The sequence below is a fragment of the Lepisosteus oculatus genome, chromosome 2, assembly GCF_040954835.1.
Source record: "Lepisosteus oculatus isolate fLepOcu1 chromosome 2, fLepOcu1.hap2, whole genome shotgun sequence".
Classification (NCBI taxonomy): domain Eukaryota; kingdom Metazoa; phylum Chordata; class Actinopteri; order Semionotiformes; family Lepisosteidae; genus Lepisosteus; species Lepisosteus oculatus.
This window is the reverse complement of record NC_090697.1, coordinates 58,997,505-59,016,973: the sequence shown is the minus strand read 5'-3', so window position 1 is coordinate 59,016,973 and position 19,469 is coordinate 58,997,505. Positions and strand designations below refer to the sequence as shown.

Sequence of the window (19,469 nt, the reverse complement as noted above, 5' to 3'; positions counted from 1 at the left end):
CACATTTAGCAAGTAGTTCCCAAAGTTTGTTTCCATCCATCTCTGTATGTCAGTTTTACTTTTTAAAACACTGGGCCAGCAGATGTATAAAACTGTCAGTTCTAGTCATTGGTACTCATAATAATCTTCAGATCTATCTGTCAGTGTGTCCTGTCTTGTCCAGTGAATAGAATTCTCTGTACTGCAATAAACTCTTTTGATTGACTCACAATGCTTATTAAGCAATAACTTACAGGAACACATCACTTTGATTGTCACTGTAATTACCCACTGTCTGGCATTCAGCAAGAACTTCAGTTGAGAAGTCTCAAACTTAGGTGGGAAGAACTCTATCATATTACTATTATGTTTTTTGGTACATTTCATCATAGTTTGCACTAGAATTATAACTTGTACTCCTCTTAGTAGACCTCTCTTCACTGTTCTGATGTGTCAATATCATATTTTATGGAGCCAAACTTTTTTTTTAAGGTAAACATTTAAGTGAAACCTTCACGGAAGAGTTTTATAAAATATAGAGTTATCTAAAATATATATTTTAAAACACCCTTACGAGCTTTTTACAACATTGGTACACAATATTTAAACCATTAAATATGAATAAAACTGGTAATAGGTAAGAAGAAGAGATTACAGAAGAAAGATTTGTTCTCTCTCGATAAAAAATGAATGACAATGATTTTTGTTCCATCTCTTTTTCAGGTCGACAAGTTTTTTAAACAAGTATATCAATGATTAACACCCTGATCAATGACCCTGACAAAGGTCATTACATGTACAACCTACTTTTATCAAGGGGAAGAGGGAGCATTTTAAGCTCCTCCATTAAACTAATAATGGGACACTTTCACAGTTGTGCTGAATGTTTTATGTGGCCCATGAAGGTATCATTTACTTAGCCTTGATATAAAGTTACGAGTATTATTGTACTGTAAAGCATACACAAAATTTTAGTAAATATAATTTTACTTCTAGTCCTGTTGGTATATAATAATTCATTAAATAAAATCTTTGGAGAGCTTACATTGAAGTCTTCATATGTTGCAATAACATACTTTTTAACAGGACCTTTTTTTTTATTTGAAGAACCAGGGGCAGCGAATGATGGCACAGTGGTTAGCATTGCTGCCTGTCAGCAGTGGGGGCCCTAGGTTCAGTTCTGGACCCAATGCGTTAACTGTGTGTAGTTCTTCCCGTGTTCACGTGGGTTTTTTCTGGGTTCACCAGTTTCCTCCCACAATCCCAATGGCATACTGGTAGTTTCATTGGGTTCTGGATTTAAATGGAAAAACTGGCCCTGGTAGGAGGGAGTGTGGGCATTTCTGTGTCTATCTGCCCTGCAGTGGGCTCGAGTCTTGGTGTTCTCTGCCTTGTGCCCTTTGTCTGCTGAAATAGCTTCCTGCCCCCCCACAACTCTCAATTGGATGAAGCAGTTAGAAAATGGATTGATGGATAATGGATATACTGTGTGAAAAATTGGATGAAATATTCTGGAAAAAAATCTTATATGTAAATTGTTTGTTGTTGTTTTTTAAATATTATTTTTTAATATTTTTAAATATTATGCAACTGATGTTGCAGTGCATTAATACAGGATGCTGTTGCTGTTGGTTGTAAAAATCAGCAAATTTTCATTCTCTTTTAAGTAAAGTTAGAGCAAATTTGCTTCCAGTGGAAATCATATCATACCAGGCCCTTGATTTTTGCAACACTATTCAGAAATGATTTACTTTTATTGTCCAAGGCTACTATAAACAGAATTACTTTACATTCCCTAGAGGCAAACCATAATTCAATGACTCTTCATTCCTCTAAGCACTGGTGAGTAAAAATGGAATAGGTTCAAGGCACTGCTTTTTTTTTGAACGGGCAGTTTGTCACTACTGTACCTACTGTAGGTACTAAACAGGGAAAACTGAAGAAAGAGATAAAGGTATGTAATGGCTTACAGAAACAAGACAAACAACTAAGAAACTGTATTATTAGCAGCAGGATGAAAAAGGTGAAAATAAGGTAATAATATATTCTTGATCTTATCCATCCATTTTCTGTCTTCTTCTTCCAATACAAGATTGCAGGGGGAGGCCAAGCCTATCCCAGCAAGCAGCAGACACAAGGCAGGGTACACCCTGGATGGGATGTCAGTCACAGAGCAGACACACTCACACCAGGCCCAGTTTTCCCAGAAGCCCATCAAAATACTGTACCAATATGTTTGTGGACTGTGGGAGGAAACTACAAAACACCCAGCGAAAACCCACATTAACCCACAGAGAACATACAACTCCACGCAGATAGCACCCCAGGTGTAGGATTTACAGTAACTCAGGCCCCTAGCTCTGCAAGGCAACAATGCTTACCACTGCACCACTTTGCTGTTCGTTTGGTCTTATAATAAAATAAATTTAAAGAACCTATAGTATTATAGTATTGACGTAAACTGCCGTGTACTTAGTTAATGGCATTGCTTTCAAGAGTATAGAAGCAAAAAAAAACAGAATATTCATGAACCGAGGCACAAGCTGACAACTGCTAAACAGACTATATAATGTTTCCTGTTTCTTGAAGAAAGGAACAGATGGAAAGACGTGTGTGATCTAGACAAAATAAGTACATTTAAAAAAGATATTGTGCCCACAAGCTCACCATAGCCAGGTGCTGTTTAGAATGCTGTTCAGAAGCTCAAGCTTTTCTCACCATTGCTGTGAGAACTCATGATGTACAAAACATACATCCTCCTCATTCCATAGGGAGAGTTGCACAGAAATTCAGCAAATCTACAAAGGGCATGTAAATGGCACACTGTCATTTACCACACACCATCTCACAAGGAATATTGCGCATGGTGGATGCTGCAAAAGGTAGATTTCTATAATAAAGTCTCTCACACATACAGTATCTGTAGTTCTCGCCAATAAAGTTTTTTACAAGGCAGTATATGCTCTGTTCTGATCTGACTTGCTCCCCCTCTGTACTAGAACCAAGACTGAAGACTGTTCATGCTCAAGGCATGTTTGTTGTGTGTTGGTTTCATCAGTATGCAGGTCAAATAAAGGCGGAAATGTGCCTGCAAACAATTGAATGTGTGTCTTTTACTCTGCTGCTGAAAGGGTTTTGAAAAGTGTACTGGACAACCTTGTTAGCAAGAGAGCTTATACTTGTGTGTTTTCTGCAGCTGTATTTGAATCCTAACAATTTCTACCAAATGTGGCTCTAGTTACCAGAAAAGAGCATGTTTCAATAAAATATGGATGAAGCACAACCCCTTCTGCTCAAACAGAGGAAAAAACATGGTTGCATTTGTCTTTCCTGCTTTTGAGTATAACTAAAAGGTCTGTGCCTGGGAGGATGCTGACAGAAATAAAAGCTTTTGATAATAAGCTAAAAACATGCCTAGTCATTTTTCTGTATGAGCAACAGCTTATCTCTCTCCCACACAAGATTTACAAGAACCAGTCCTTGTACTGTATGTCCATTCATCTTCATTGTCTTTCTCAAGAAGCTAGAATCCATTTCTACATATAACATTATGATAATTACTGTAGTTGATTGGAGTCGTTTTAGTTATCTCATTCATTGCATGTACTGTACATGCTATGACAGATGTTTTGTGGGATATGAAAATGTTACGTTACAGCAGGGTCAGCAGGTGAACTGGGAGGAATGTTCAAAGGTTTCCTTTAGAGCAGAATGTACTTTTAATTTGCTGAAAGCCTTTGTAAGATTATATAATCAGCAATCAAGATAAACCTAAAATAGGTATGAAAATGAAAAAATAAAATAAAATTGTTTCCTCCAAAGCTACAGTAAATGGAGCAAAATGTTCAGTGGAGCTGTCCTTATATGATGTACTGTAACACAGTTGTTTTATTGTATCATAGAAACAGTGGCAGATGTATTGAAAATCTTGTGAACACCTTATTATATTGGGTTTGAAATATGGTTCTCCTTGATAGGGCACCAATTTTTTACATTTTTTTTGCTTCATGTTATTGACTTTCATTTCACATACTGAACATATTGGGGGGATATTTAAACAGGTTTGTGGGTTCAGAATTGGCTTACAGGCCAAAAACTCATTTTCTATTTTTAGCAAATACTAGCAAATTCACAGGATCCTTTAAAAAATGACTACACAAGATGCTTGAATTAATTAACTAAAAACTGAATAAACAATATAGGTCAAATTTTGTCAGTTCATATATAGCCTTATTATTTATCATATATAAATGTGAGTTTGCCTACTTACAGTATACAGTATGTGTGTTTGGCATATTTTTGTTAGCATCTTTGCCTCAGCCTTTTAATTTCACATATCCTTCTTATTCTATTTATTTTAAATAGAAAGTTGTGCACAGCTTTCTGAGAGTCTTCTGGTTTTAATTTAATTTTAGGTATTTTGTTTATTAGGTTACATTCTAGAGTTGTTTTTTCCATCAAAAGATAAAAAGCAAGGGAGAGTTTCGCTTACATATAGTAGTGAAATTACATTTTTTTCAGTATGCTGGTCAGAGATATTCCAGTTTTGTGATTTTGTGAGTGACAACAATTGTCATTGTTTCTGCGCTCTGTAGTGATAAACACAGATGTTTGCCTGCTGGAGCTTCTCATCCATGAAGAACTGAAGTATTTCATTCCCATGAATGTGATTTCAGAAAGTTTATAATACAATGTATAGGTTTGGGGAAAAAGTGGAAGGAAATAAAATGAGCTTTCATTTGGATTTACTTGTATCAAATGGTTAAATTTAATGGTTAAAAAATGATTAAATTTAACATTCAACAGTAATCTATAGATGTATTGAATTCCGTAATTTTGTAGTTGAGCTTCGTGTCTTTGTAAAATGCTGGCAATTAATACTTAAGTGAAAATTTTCAATATTCCCTTGACATTAATGAGAAAAATGTGACATAAGAGATACAAAAAGAGATCTGAATTTAGAATTTGCATGAGACATGCAGTAGTTAAATTATTTGGATAGAACTCTTGTATTTGCTATGCTGGAAAAACATGTCCAAAATGTGCATTTTAAAAGCTTGTAATTTGGTTCATTAGCACTGCTTTTCCACCTTTTTAATTCTGTTCTAAAGCATTTCTGTTTTTGCTGAGCTATGTTTTTTTTTTAAATTAGAAAGACCAGTTAAGTTTTTGTAATCCTCTCAATTTGAATTTGAGAATTATGTGTGTGCAGTTATGTGTTTCCTAATCAAAACTAAGGGTCCTAAGATGAATGAAAAGAATTTGCATACATTACTTCTCCATCGTGCTGAGTTCCCCAAAGGTGTCTCTATTGTTTTCTGTTTTCTTTGATATTGTTGCATTTGATTGAACTTGAAATCACAAGCAAGTCAAGTGCGCTTTCATAATCAGATACCTTTTGGTTTTATACCATGATCAAGGTTACAAATTAGAGGAGGCCATTTGGCCCATCTTGCTTGTTTGGTTGCTTGTGCATTGTTGATTTGAGTAACCATTTCAGCAATTTCTCAATGGAAGCCAGGATACTAGATTCAACAATGTGTCTGTGTAGTTTGTTCTTGGCTTCCACAACCCCATATGTAAAGAAGTGCATCCAGTTCTTGAATGTTTTAATTGTCCTTTGTTCAGGGATAAAAAGATTCAGTCCTCTTAAAGCATCTGTGTAAGACATTCTTTGAAGACGGGGAATTATGTTTGCTGACCTTCTCTCAACTGATTCCAAAGCAGCAATGTCTTTTTCAAAATGTGTAGACCCCAATGTTACAGAAGCAGTCACCAATCTAGGTGGTTTTCTAATTCGTTTCTCACTCAATAACTTAATAAGCACCTAATACAATTTGCAGGTTTGGAGGAAATTGTACTTTCCAGCTGAGATCCACTGCATATCCACACAGTTCCAGCTCTGCTTTGTAAGATTATGATCGCTACTATTGATGTGTACAACAAAATCTGACAAAAGCTCTGAAAACATGGCCCAAGCTACTCTGCGTGTTCAAGAAGATCACAGTTCTAAAATTTCTTTTTAAATTTGAATTTTTATTTTAATCTTCACTGCCTAAAAGTGTCAATACAACACAAAGATAAGAAAAATATACTATTTTAATGGATGGTTTAAGCTCTCCTGTTTAGGCACTGAGCTCTATATATCAGGATAGATTCAAAATTTCTAGCTTAGAATCACTTTTTTTATGGAGAAACAAATCATTTCAAGGTTTTCTGGTAGTCTAGCTCTTTCTTTTGCTGTCAGTATGTCCCTTGGTCATGCAAGGGGAATGATTTTAATGACATCATTTTTTTGGTCATTCTAATTATATTTGAAGGTTTGATATTGTTTTTTCCAGTATTCACTATCAATATACAGTATATTACATATACACATTCACTCATACACACATATACTATATGTATACTTATGGATTGTCCATCCTGATTATATTCTGCTCTGAGGAAACTGTGTGTTATAAACGGATTTTTAGTAAATTCTGGGATACATTTATTACGGCTGCTAAATGATCCAAAGTAATTCAAATTTTCTTAAAACAGCACATACAACCTTTGACATGTCCAACTATCATGATGACTTTCCATTTTCTTTCAGATAACTGCCTTTGATGAGCTCCAAACGGACTTCAAGAACCCAATCGATCAGGGCAATCCCCTTCATGCGGTTTGTAAATTCAAGTATTAGTGCTGTTGCTTTGTTGTGCATCAGGGATATGCGCAGCAAATATGATTGTGGTTCAGGGAACTCTTTGATCTGTTTATGGAAATGTCAGTTGCCAGGTGTAATTCCCTAACGTGTCAGTATGCCTCCAATGATATGCAGTAGAAGTGAACAGCACATAAATATTTCAGGCTAACTTAAAAGTTGTAGTGTCATGATTAAGTCCTGACATTAAAATGTAATCATTAATAATGGAGATGCCAGATGTCTGATTCATTTTACTGAAAAGTATTGGTAGACTAGCTTAATTACTTTATAGCTAAAAGGATGCGATGTCCTTTCATTTAAAAAGTGTGAAGGGATAATTATACCCTCAGTCATTGCATTGTGAATTTCATCCCTCGGTGTAATTGTGTTTCTCCATTACTGAGATGCGCTGTTAGTGCCACCACTAAAACAAACATGGAGAATTTTGAAGACCCTGATGACCTTACCTTGTTCTTTCCTGACTTATCTAGGTAGTGTCCAATTAATTCCCTGCATTACTGCTCATATGAAAGAGAGAGGTAAAGACAATTGTTGACACCCCATCCCACCACCTTCAATTAAATGCATTTCCTTTCCACATATACAACCTAATCAGCTGATACTGTCCATAGTCTGTTCACAGGAAGCCAGAGTTCACACTACAGGGATGCAGAGAGGCCGGCTATAAACACATTTAGTATAGCACTTCTCTTGCCCATTGGATTCAACTCACCAAGTGCTTTTTTCCAACTAGTTATATTTTGTAAAACATATGTTTATGCATTACTTCATGAACCTCGTTTAAATAGTTTTTTTTAGTTTAAGACTCTATTCTACTTCCTATACACCTCCTAGGATATTTTTAGATGGTACATTTTTACAGCCTTAGAGGCCTTGATCAAACCAAGACTTACAGTATATATATGGCTATAGGCTCTCTTTGTTCGGTGTAATAATCATAGCATTTGGCACTTCTGCATAGATGTTTAGCGAGCAAGCTATTTTAGGATAAGAATATCCTTCAGCAAGTAACATCTCATACACAAATTAAACACAGATGGATTAAATGATAAACATACAAAATGAGGCTTGAAAGATGTGTCAGTATGATGCAGACATTTACAAATCCAGAGGACTGAACTCATGATTAAGATGTTATTCAGTATAAATGATTAGGATAACACAGTAATTGTTAAATTGTGTCACTGTGAAACCAGGAAAAAATTAACCTAGACTGACCTTTATTGGGAAAATCATATAGTCCAGACAGTATAACCTAAGAGTCCATATTTTGGGTTTTTATTAAAAAAATGTTTGTCTGTTTTTAATATTCATAACAAATTATTTGTTTTGGTATTTTAAATAGAATCACATAATTTATTTTGAAAGCACAGTTGTTTTGCATTTGTACTGTTTTCCATTTTATCTCCATTTTATATCTGAAAAATACCATCAGAGAGTAGAGTAGAGCTATTACTAACACTACATTATTTAATTAAACTGAGATAGAAAACTATGTCATATCAATCACATTAATAAAAAATGACATTTGCTTATAACTTCTTCATTTACAAATTATTCACTATCACTTTCCTAGCCAAGGGCCCTGTTCTATGCAAGGAAATATATTGTGATCGCTAGTCATATTGTTGCCAAGTTACTCAAATGCAATTGCTCTGTAAAATAAATAATGGTTCACTAAGTGAACTAATTTCAAGTCCATTACATATGTTTCAAAAACCAATTCAAGGCATATTTAATGATGCATTTCATATTCAATGATGCATTTAATTTCTGCTTACTGCATTTATCACAAGCTTCATCACACTGAAACACGGGTCACAGTGTCTTGCAGTCACTTCTGAGAAGAATATTGCTGAAACTTTCTGTATTTATGGAAATAGTAAAAACCATTGACATAGCCATGATCCTGTGAACATCAAGTAATTTGGATGAACTGTTGAAATTGTTTGAGGTGATTGCACGACTTTATAACCATCTTGTATCCACAGTAGTACCCATTTTAAAATTGACTTTCACGCAATGATTGGCATAAGGACTAACTTCTTCCTGCTTTATTCTGCATTCACTTTATTTCTAATTTCATCTAACAGGGGACATGCATTCTGTACTGCCACATTCTTCATCTTCCATCCACATCCTTAAAAATGATTTTAAATAAGGGAAATGTACTTCAGGAGAGAGAAAAGAAGCTTGTTTTCTTCAAAATAAGACTGAAAACTTTTTAGAAACTGAAATCTGTCTTCAATCTGCACCACAAAGGCTAAGACTAATATATGCAGCGGAGGGTTGTCATGTGTGAGGAACAGAGTGTCTTCTGGAGCTGCCTTTGGTTTAATCCAGTCCTCTTAGAAAAGTGCTTTTCTCAGTCTACAATTAAGTGTAATTAAATCTGTCTGCTTAACAATTAGAAAATGGTGAGAGAGAAACAGGGTCCTGTGTTTATAATTAACCTATGAGTCTGAATTCCCATGTGTGGTTCAGACTTTGAAAATTCAAGCTAGCCCATTTAAATACCATAATATTTTTTTCTACTCTCAGTTTGTTTTTTTTTAATTAACTTTAATATGCTACTTGTCAAGCATATCTCTTGCAAGCTAACGTTTCAAAGGAAAATTAGTCTAATTACATGGCATTAATCACTCTTGAATGCCTGTGCAGAATCAGCTGGTTATCTTGGGTACTACAACTTCGTACTGCCTTATTCAAACATAGAAATAGAAAATGAAAAACATACAAGTTGAAATATGGGTTAGTCAAACATTTCTACTTAAAACTTGAACATTGCAAGGGTCTAGTTACACAGTACATTTGGAATAACCATATTTCTGGCCACATCTGTTTTATTGGATATTAAGAATGAGCACCCGTACAGTAGCTGAGCTTGGTTGAGTACTTGGCAGTCACTCACAGCCATTTATCTTTTGACATGCTACAAGCCCCACAGTACAGGGCAACTGATGGAGACTGAAGCAGCGGGCACACCTCTTACTGATATCAAGTTCAAGCCTGCATGCCCCCTGCCCACGTAACACACCCACATCTTGGCAGCAGTCTGTCAATGGAGACCTGCCACTTCCAAATCCTAGTCACAGCTGGTTAGTGGCATGACATGGTTGGGACTAATGATGTTGGGCTATAGTGTGCAATCTAATGCCTTTGCTGGTTGAGCCACTCTGTTGCCCAGGTAAAGGTGTTGTGTCTAAGTAATTAAGCTCAGTTGAAGTAAGAACTAAGTAAGAAGGTTTTCAAAAGTTGTATACTGAAATGCATTAGGGTGACATAGTGGCACAGTGGGCCCTGATTTGAATTCCAGACCCGGGGTGCTATCTGTGTGGAGTTTGGAAATTAATAATAATAATAGCTTAAACTTATATAGCACTTTTCTGGACACTCCACTAAGAGCACTTTACAAGTAATGGGGACTCTCCTCCACCAATGTGCAGCATCCACCTCTTCCAGCAGCAACCTTAGTTTTTCCCAGGAAGTCTCCCATCCAGGTACTGACCAGGCTCACACCTGCTTAGATTCAGTGGATTGCCAGTTGTGAGTTGTGAGTTGCAGAGTGATATGACTACTGACAAACATTGGAAGTTCTCCAGGTGTGTGAGAGAGTTTCCTCCATGTTCTCTGGTTTCCTCTCACAGTCCAAAAACATACTAATAGGTTAATTAGCTTCTGGGAAAACTGGCCCTGGTCTGTGTTTGCGTCTGTCTGCCCCATGATGGACTGGTGTCCCATCCAGGGTGTACCTTGCCTTGCGCCCATTGCTTGCCATTGCTGACTCCTCTGCATTTCTGAATTAGAAGAAGCGGATAGAAAATGGATGGATGAAAAACATTAAAAATGTAACACATGCTATTTTTTCAAATACACGTTACTGCCTTTTAAATGCCTTTTAGTATATTATGGATGAAGTTCTGATTGTTTGGTTATTACAACTCCCATGGCCACATTAGTAATAGTAGTGTGGTTAAACCCCAGTGTCCTGATTAAATTCCTCTAAGGCTTGCACAATGGTATCTACCTAAATCTTTGTTTTTATTCAGTTTGTTGAAGCAAACGTCTAACTTGTCTGTCTGATTTAGTGTGTAGTGGGACTTCTGGTGTAAGATGTCTATTACTCATCATCCAGGCAGGTGCTGCTCTTTAGTGAATGAGTGAGTCATGAAGCACAACATACTCTGGAAAAAAAATTGATATAAATGCCAGGAATTGTTCTTCATTTAATCGTTTTTATATTAATTCTTTAAGAGTGCAATATTTATTAAGGTGGTATGACAAACCATGACTCTGTTGTTACTTAAACAATACTTCTTGTAGTATACAAGTTTCTATCATTCACAATTTTTTATTCTGTTCAAGAAAAGTAGTTTTGTCCTACGGTCGCTATTAGCTATATTATTTTTTTCTGTGGAATCCAGGCTAATAATAACCTGGGCTGGATTTGCTTCTAAAATAAAAAGCAGTTAACACAGCTGGAAACAAGTACTGTAAATGAACTGTAGGAAATAGTTATCACTTTTGTCAAATCATATCTGATCAGTGTTTTTACAGATTTATGATTTATGCCAGTGAAAAGGTCATTTATATACTAGACTTCTGAAAAGGCAACGAACACTGGCATTTCTATTTAGTGCTGAGGATGGAACATTTACAACTACAGCAGTTATGACTTTGGTAAAATGCCATGCTCATTCCTTAAGGTTTAATACTCATATCTAGCATCTTTTCCTAATTGCTATCTCAATTATAGCTCTGCATGAAAAGCGTGGGAACAGATGTCTGCTTTGTGGTGATATTTTTCTGAGCTGTTTTTTCTCACCCATGTTGAGTCTTAAGGGATTTAACAAATTATCTTCCCTCCGTTTCCACAGCGCGAAAGGCTCAGAAACATTGAGAGAATATGCTTCCTTCTGAGAAAGGTAATCATGCTTTCCTTTCTTACCATTGCATTAAGTTTGCAAACAAGCATTTTCGCATTACAATCACATTTCAACACTTCTAATTTTAAAAATAACTTTTTTTTTCTGTAGTGTGTAGTTTTTACAAGTGAGATGACATTGTTTGTAAACCTGTATATTGTAAAGTATGGTTGTCCCCTTTTGCAATTTTTGTTGTTGTTCTGAATCATTCAACTCCTTTAATTACCTGTATATGTCCTTATAAAATATAAATGACTTAAAAGTACTGTTTTTTAATATACCCACATTACAAATCATTATATGATTGTCCATAAACATGTGGAATTATTTTTCAAGGGTGCTATAATTGTTTCTTTAAATGTTTTAGTTAAAAAAGTTCTATTATAGTTTTCTTTTGAAGTAGATGGGTTTTTGTGTGTGTTTTTTTTTGTTTTGCTGTTTACTAAAATCATCACCACTCTATAAAATTGTTGTTTCTAAGCAATGACTGCAATGAAGGTTCTTCTTATTATGGAATTCTTTTGGTCAAGTGTAAGAAGCATTGCATCATGATAGTATTCACAATGGAGAGATGAAAGGATACCAGGTATCCTTTGTGAAGGACAGAGTGTGTCATTTGTGCAAAGTGACCTGTTATGAAACACGGATCTGAATATTCATAGCAGTGACATGCACAGATCCCACCTATCAAGGGAAAGGCAAGAAAAGGAACTGACCATATGGTTCTATTGGGATTGTTGGTATAAGGTGACATTTAAATTCCTATAGCAGCTGTTTCCTTTGCTTCTAAAAGTGCAGGGGTGGTGGTGGATTTGGACTGGGGATTAAAATCACAGTTTTCAAACTGCATAGTTTAAAATGGAAAACATCTGCTCGGCATCACTGCCTTCCCCACACAGGTAAACGGTGTAGAAAACTGCAGTTGCACTAGAACAATCAATCAAATATTAATGAAATCAAAAGTGTATTTCAGGCTTTAAACCCTTTTGCCTGCCATTCAAAAACATTAAAGCTTATTGCATCTCATGCGTTAAAAACATACAAATGTCTTGTAATTTCAACAAAACACTATAGTCTTGATTTTTCAACAAGCTAACATACAGTATACTGTATAGTGAAAGAAGTCACAGTCTTAGTCTTTACTTTTCTCTCTTCGGGTGGCTCAGGATAGAAAAGCTCAGGCTACTTCGTTTGCCACAAGTTTTCTATCATGTGATCTAGTACCTGTGGTTTTACTATCCTACCTTTCTCTATACAGTCATTGGTCCCCAGGGCTCAAGGTTCTCATTCTATATTTAGACGAACTCATTGCCAGGGGCTCATCAGGCATCCTGTTCCATATCATTGTCTGGGGACTCCACTGTGCCCTGTGGGAGTGGTTTCTGTGACTTTCTTTCTGAAAGGATCTTTTGCAGTCTTCAGGAGTCTGGGGATAACTGATATGACTAATCTCAAAGGGCAGCGATTAAAGTGAAACCTTAACATGGGAAGGAAGAGGGCAGTTTCTGACCTTTTTTGTTTGAAAGGAGAGCATTCACGTTGTCATCTGCTCACAGGTCTTTGGCCCGTGGGCTGCATGCTCCCCTTGGAGATGTAAAATGTATACCCAATGGTATTCCCACAATTTGAAAGAAATATCTGCTTTACTAGCGCTTGAGAGAATTTCAAAATGGCTCATTCAATGGCTCATGCTTCTGATTTTGCAATTTCCTGCTAATTGGCCTTTGATGCTGTATTGTATCAGTGACCCTCAGTTTAGGAAGCACTGCTGATTTAGAGTAAGTCGTGAGACTATTGCTCGCAGGTACAGTACATCATCTCGATTTAGATAAAAAATGACAGTAAGCTTATATATAGGATTTTAAATAAATCTAGAATTGTTGGTGAAAATTCTCACAGCCATCATATGAATAGGAAGTTTTGAAAGAGCCATCTGTTCTGCTTTAAAATGTGTGACTTATTGTTTATACTCTAAAACTTACATTAAGCGCTCACCACAAAAATCACAGCATCAGTCTGGTGGCTTTTTAATCTATGTGCATACAGAAAATGTTGGATTATCATAAGCAATGATAAGCAAATCTCAGAGGCAGCCCTTTCAATGAGTGAAGACATGAATTTCTGGATTGAAAAGAAAAGCACATAACAGCATCATCAAAAACCAATATAACTAAGCACTGATAAGAAATTCTGGCATTACCTAAGCATGATTATTATCCTTGAAGTTGGAATTGCCTAGCATTTTCACCAGTTAAGTAATCACAGATTATGTAAAATAAGAACCTTTTAAACCTAAACAGAAGCTTTTGAGATTTTTTTTTCTTCTAAACTCAGTGGCAATTGACAGTTCCTACAATGCAGTTCTAATGAATATTAATCATTGGCTATTCGATGTCTTTTTTTTTACTCTTTAAAATCCTGGAGAGATATATTGAACATTTTTTCTGCACTAATTTCTTTAAAGCCCTACCGCTATTAAATTACAATGACAAGTTCTTAAAACTTTACAGTCAGAGTTGACAAAGCTTTGAATGTTTACTTATTATTAACATGAATACAATTTCCAATGTAAAACAGTAACAGAGAAAATGCACCTTGGAATAAATTCAATCATCACAGAGCCACGCTATATCTTCAGTCATTATTTTATATGCTTATTATTAAAATCAGTAAAAGTACACCTAAAACTGTTTTTTTGATTGCTGTGATATGGGAGCTGAAAAGACAGATACATTTTAATCATTTTAAAGCAATGAACTACACAGTAACTACACAGTAAGCTAAGTGCAAGATGCATTATGTTTGACCATTATAAGCTAATGTAATAATAATAATTGCTTACACTTATATAGCACTTTTCTGAACACTCCACTCAAAGCGCTTTACAGGTGATGGGGACTCCCCTCCACCACCATCAATGTGCAGCAGCCACCTGGATGATGCGAAGGCAGCCATAGTGCACCAGAATGCTCACCACACATCAGCTATCAGTGAGGAGGAGAGCAGAGTAATGAAGCCAATTCATTAATGGGGATTATAAGGAGGCAATGACTGGTAAGGTCCAATGGGAAATTTGGCCAAGACACCGGTGTTACACCCCTACTCTTTTCGAGAAACGCCCTGGGATTTTAATGACCACAGAGAGTCAGGACCTTTGTTTTATGTCTCATCCGAAGGACGACGTCTGTTTACAGTATAGTGTCCCGGTCACTATACTGGGGCATTAGGACCCACATGGACTGCAGGGTGAGAGCCCCCTGCTGGCCCCATTAACACCTCTTCCAGCAGCAACCTTAGTTTTTCCCAGGACCTTTCCCATCCAGGTACTGACCAGGCTCACACCTGCTTATCTTCAGTGGGTTGCCAGTTGTGAGTTGCAGAGTGATCTGGCATAGTATGTACAGGAATATACAGTATTACAGTAAGATTGAATCCAAGTACATACCAGAACTACAAATGTAGTATTCTACAATAAAATATAATCAAACATACTATAATAAACTGAATCCAATGTGCTTATAATCGGATACTTTTGGAAGAAAAGTGCTGACATTTGGTTTTGTTTTCAATTTAAATAAATACTGTGGGGTGTATAGGGGCTGTCTTAATAACATTTCAAATATTCCATTTCAAAGACCTTCAGAAGACTGACAGAAAGAGTAATTCATGCTGTCAACAAAAGTTTAGTGAGTGAGGAACATAGGGGCACAAAAAAGGCAAGAGACAGGTGAACTAATAGAGTGCATTAATAAATATATAATTAAAAGATAAGAAGGAGAAACTAAATGCAGTCAGATCACTTAGGGAAGAGCACAAACTATATGAGTTGTACAGTACAGGGGAACTGTCATGCCCTCTGCAGCCAGAGGGCGCTCCTACTCTGTCCTGTCCCTAGTTTCCTGTGCTTTGCTGTCCTTCCAGTGTCTCTCCCTCTGGGGCTATATATTTCCGGGTCTCTCATTCACCTTCGCTCAGCATTGATGTTCGGATGTCCCAAGACCCGCCTAGCACCAGGTCTCCCCATGTCCGCTACCTGAGGGAAAAGGTTTCTATACGGTATTTCCTGAACAGCTGAGCCCGGGCTAACCCCCGTCTCGCCTCTACACATAGGGTCTTTTTTTCACTCTCCTTCCTCTCCACGGTTCGTCCCTTCTGACATCCGTGATGAGAACAAAAGCAGAGAAAGAAAGCAGACAAATTTTTGATTGGGCAGTCAAGAGTCACACCAATGTCCTCAGAAGCAGGAGAAAGAGAACTACTAATAAAATCAAGATACATGTGCCCTGTTTTCAATTCCAGACCTGAGGTGCTATCTTCCTGGAGTTTGTATGTTCTCCCTGTGTTTGTCTTCCTATACTGCTGTACTGGAAAATTGACCCAGGTGTGTCTGTGTTCGTGTTTGTGTCTGTGTGTCTGCCCTGTGACAGACTGCCTCTTGTCCTGGATATACCCTGTTTTCTGCCCATTGTGATAGGCTCTGAATTCCCCAGAAAACACTGAATTGGAGGAAATGTTTAGAAAATGGATGGATGGAGATAGAGAAAGGGAAAAGAGCATCAACAGCATAGTATAAGCCATGGAGGGACAGATATCGAGAAAGAAGGGACACCAGTTCAAATCTATGGGAAGCCTGAAGAGAGAGGAGGAGATAGGAAAAAAACAGCCATAATAATTATAAAAATAATAAGTAAATGATTAAAAACAATTACTGGGGAGAAAGGATGGTGGTGTGGTCAAAGCTGTCAAAACAACAGAGAGAAATATTTAAGAGAGGAGAATATAAATATAAAGTCAATTCATGTGGTGAATTAGCAAGTAGGTTAATTAGGGAGCAAGACAGTTTCTATAGAGTCTGCAGAATGGGAAGGGTCAAGCAGGGAGCATTGGTAATAGATTATTCAGTCAAGAACTTCAGGTAGGAAAAAGTGTTAGAGCACTACTCTTCAAAGGTATTCTCTCTAACTGCAGGAACAACAGGAAAATTTCAATTTCACCTTCATGGCTTTTCTCAGAGGTGCTTTGTTTTCACATTAATGTTGTATAGAGTATATACAGTATGCAGTCCTGTTTAGTAAAAGCTTGTTGTTTGGTAATCTGCTTGTCAAGGTGAATGTTTCTTAGAGACTTAGCAACCCTAGTTTGATAGAATGGAGCTATTCCCTGTGATTGTCTTAGACTGTTTCATTTATTCTTCAAACGAGAAGGGTGATATTTGATGTTGCAGTGCAAAAGCATCTGCCTTGGTATCACACCATGTCCTTTCACATGACATTTTAAACACATTCATGAAAAACAAACAGAAAAAGGACACTTCCTTTGGAGGTATCTTTGATCCTATCCTAGTGGATCGAGAGATGTCTACAGCTGCCACAGATAAGAGAAGGCTTCAATAAAGTAATCTGTCATGTGTTTGGCCAATGTCACAACACTGCTCCAATGCTATTAAATATGATATGAGGTACAAATGACTTTTTTCAATTTCCCTACTCTAAATTATAATCTTCAGACACTTTCTACAGTAAAGTTCCAAACATGCCTTGCCACCACGGTACCACGGTCTGTATCATGTTTTATGTCTCTCTGTGCTGTGCTGTGCATTTACTAAAATGTCACTGTGCTTTACTGATCTATATAGTACTCTGGTGTCTTGATAACCCAGTGTACCTTATTTTTCCACTGGCTGTCAGCATGAAAACATAAGAGTGAGAAATACTTTGAAACATTCCAGAGAAGTATGCCCACTAAACAATACAAATCACTTTTTACTTTCTATTGATCTCTAAAAGGTGAGGCAGATAACGTCAAGGTCAAACAAAAGAATACAATCCAATGAGAATATGTACTGGTATTCAGCATATATTCTTGTGGCCAACTTAGGATGTTTTTGAGTTTTGAGTGTTGCAAGTAGCCAATAAATAAAGTGCTATTGTGCAGCTGAGGACTTTAGTGTACCTTGTCTGTAATGTCTGTATATACAGTATACAGTATATTTCCCCAACATGAATGATCACCTGCTGGTTGGACAGAAATGCCACTAATGAAACACCATATTTATTTTTCCACATTTCAGTGATTCAACTCTAACCCCTAAGGAAACAAGGGCACTGATTCTTTTCTACTGTGAGTTTTTCAGATGACCTTATTTACTTAATAGCAGAGCAGATAGCAAGGCTGCCATAGTGCAAACCTCATTATTAATAGAAATCTGACCTTTCAGGAGGCCACGTCCACACAGCAAATAGCATTTTGTTTCTAGAAGAGCATATTTTTTCACTCCCTCTGCTGAATTTAGGGACACGGTAGCAAAATCAGTGAATGCCTTCAAGAAAAATACAGTTGTCTTCCAAAACATAGGACTGAGTGCAGAGGCTGAAACAAAAGCTGCTTTCTGTGTTAGTTGTGTCAAGTATGCTGGCAGTTGTTAAATAGTGCCTTGTGAATATGTATGAGAATTTAAAATAACTGTAAATCAAAGAGTGGTTGAACCTTACTGCTTATTAGATGTTAATGCTAAACTGACATTTCAAAGATGAATCATTAAAAATTAAGTACTCAGTGTCCAATAATTAAATCTTTTCCAGTCAGATGTTCTAAAAATATTATATGCTAATGCACATTTAAAAAAAGAAAAAATACAATCTGCTCTAAATCCATCTGTATTAACTGCAGTTCTCCAAGGGATCCAAGGATTTCTGGTTTTCTTTCCAAATTTAGCTTTCATTTAACTTAAATGATCTATGTGCTCAAGATAAAATGTTAAGTATTTTTTGGTCATTTACAATGGATGAATTTGCAGATGCATTTTATTTAGTTTACAGTAGTCTAGAAACTGTTTTGAAGCTGGCTGTGAAGGGTTGAATTTGTCCAAATGCTCACACATAAAAGTCAAATAGCTGGGAGCTCAGGTGCATCAAAAGCTAGAAGATTCAGGAAATGAGTTTGATGCCCCTGTGCTACTCTATAGCCTGTGTAACAAAAATAGTTGTAAAGTAATGTAAAATTGTCATTGAAATGTTACTCCCCATTCACTCAAGCATTCAGACTCCTTTCAGAATGGAACAGCCTTTTGTTGTAGCAGGTTTGGTACTTGCCTATGCTGTGCAGAAGGGGAATTCTACTGTACATGCACATGTGCTGCCTTTCAGTTTAATCCACTATAAGCCTTTCCAATAATCAGTTCTAATTAAATATGTAATTTATTAGGATTAATACTTATTTGTATATAACATATATATTCAAATAAAACATAATATGGTTAACTCAAAAATTAAATCTGATTAAAATTGATAGGGTATCTATAACCCAGAGATTCCTACAGTAATTAATATCAGGATTTTGTTTTGACCAAAGTGTGACTGGAGCTTCTCAAGTGATTATGTAACATTGGCCAAATGCCGACAGGTTGAGTGCGTTCAAGGTGGGCCAGGTATCCTAGGTTTGTCGTGAAACAGTGACCCCAGTACTTCCCACAATTAAAGATAAGAATGCACACCCAAATTTCATGCAGGTGCTGTCAAGGGAAAAGCAATATAAAACCTGTATAAATTGGATGCACACTATATACACTCTAAAATATAATTAGTATAACTGTCAATGTTTCAGCCTAAAGCCTTCATCAGAACAAAAATATGAAAAAGATTCCTGATGAAGATACAAGTCCCTATTTGCTTTATAAATAGTGTTACAAGTGGTGAGTTATGAAAATGGAGAAAATCAGGAATTGACTGAACGGATAAAACAATATGTAAAATAAGTAATCATAACTCCCAATTTGCTAACATTTTTCCCCAAGAATATACAGTACCTGAGCATCTGGTATAGTTTGAACCACATATATTATTTGTTCTCTGGCA

The 19,469-nt window shown here is 36.5% G+C and overlaps 1 protein-coding gene across 4 annotated transcripts in view; it reads left to right on the top strand.

Annotated features, from left to right (window-relative positions):
* cnih3 (cornichon family AMPA receptor auxiliary protein 3) overlaps positions 1 to 19,469 on the top strand; it is a 46,985-nt gene that overhangs the window by 6,767 nt on the left and 20,749 nt on the right. For all 4 annotated transcript variants that reach the window (XM_015346076.2, XM_015346083.2, XM_006625684.3 and 1 more), the window contains exons 2-3: positions 6,578 to 6,646; positions 11,569 to 11,616. In XM_015346076.2, coding sequence (XP_015201562.1) covers positions 6,578 to 6,646; positions 11,569 to 11,616 — 117 coding nt within the window. The remainder of the gene's footprint in view (positions 1 to 6,577; positions 6,647 to 11,568; positions 11,617 to 19,469) is intronic.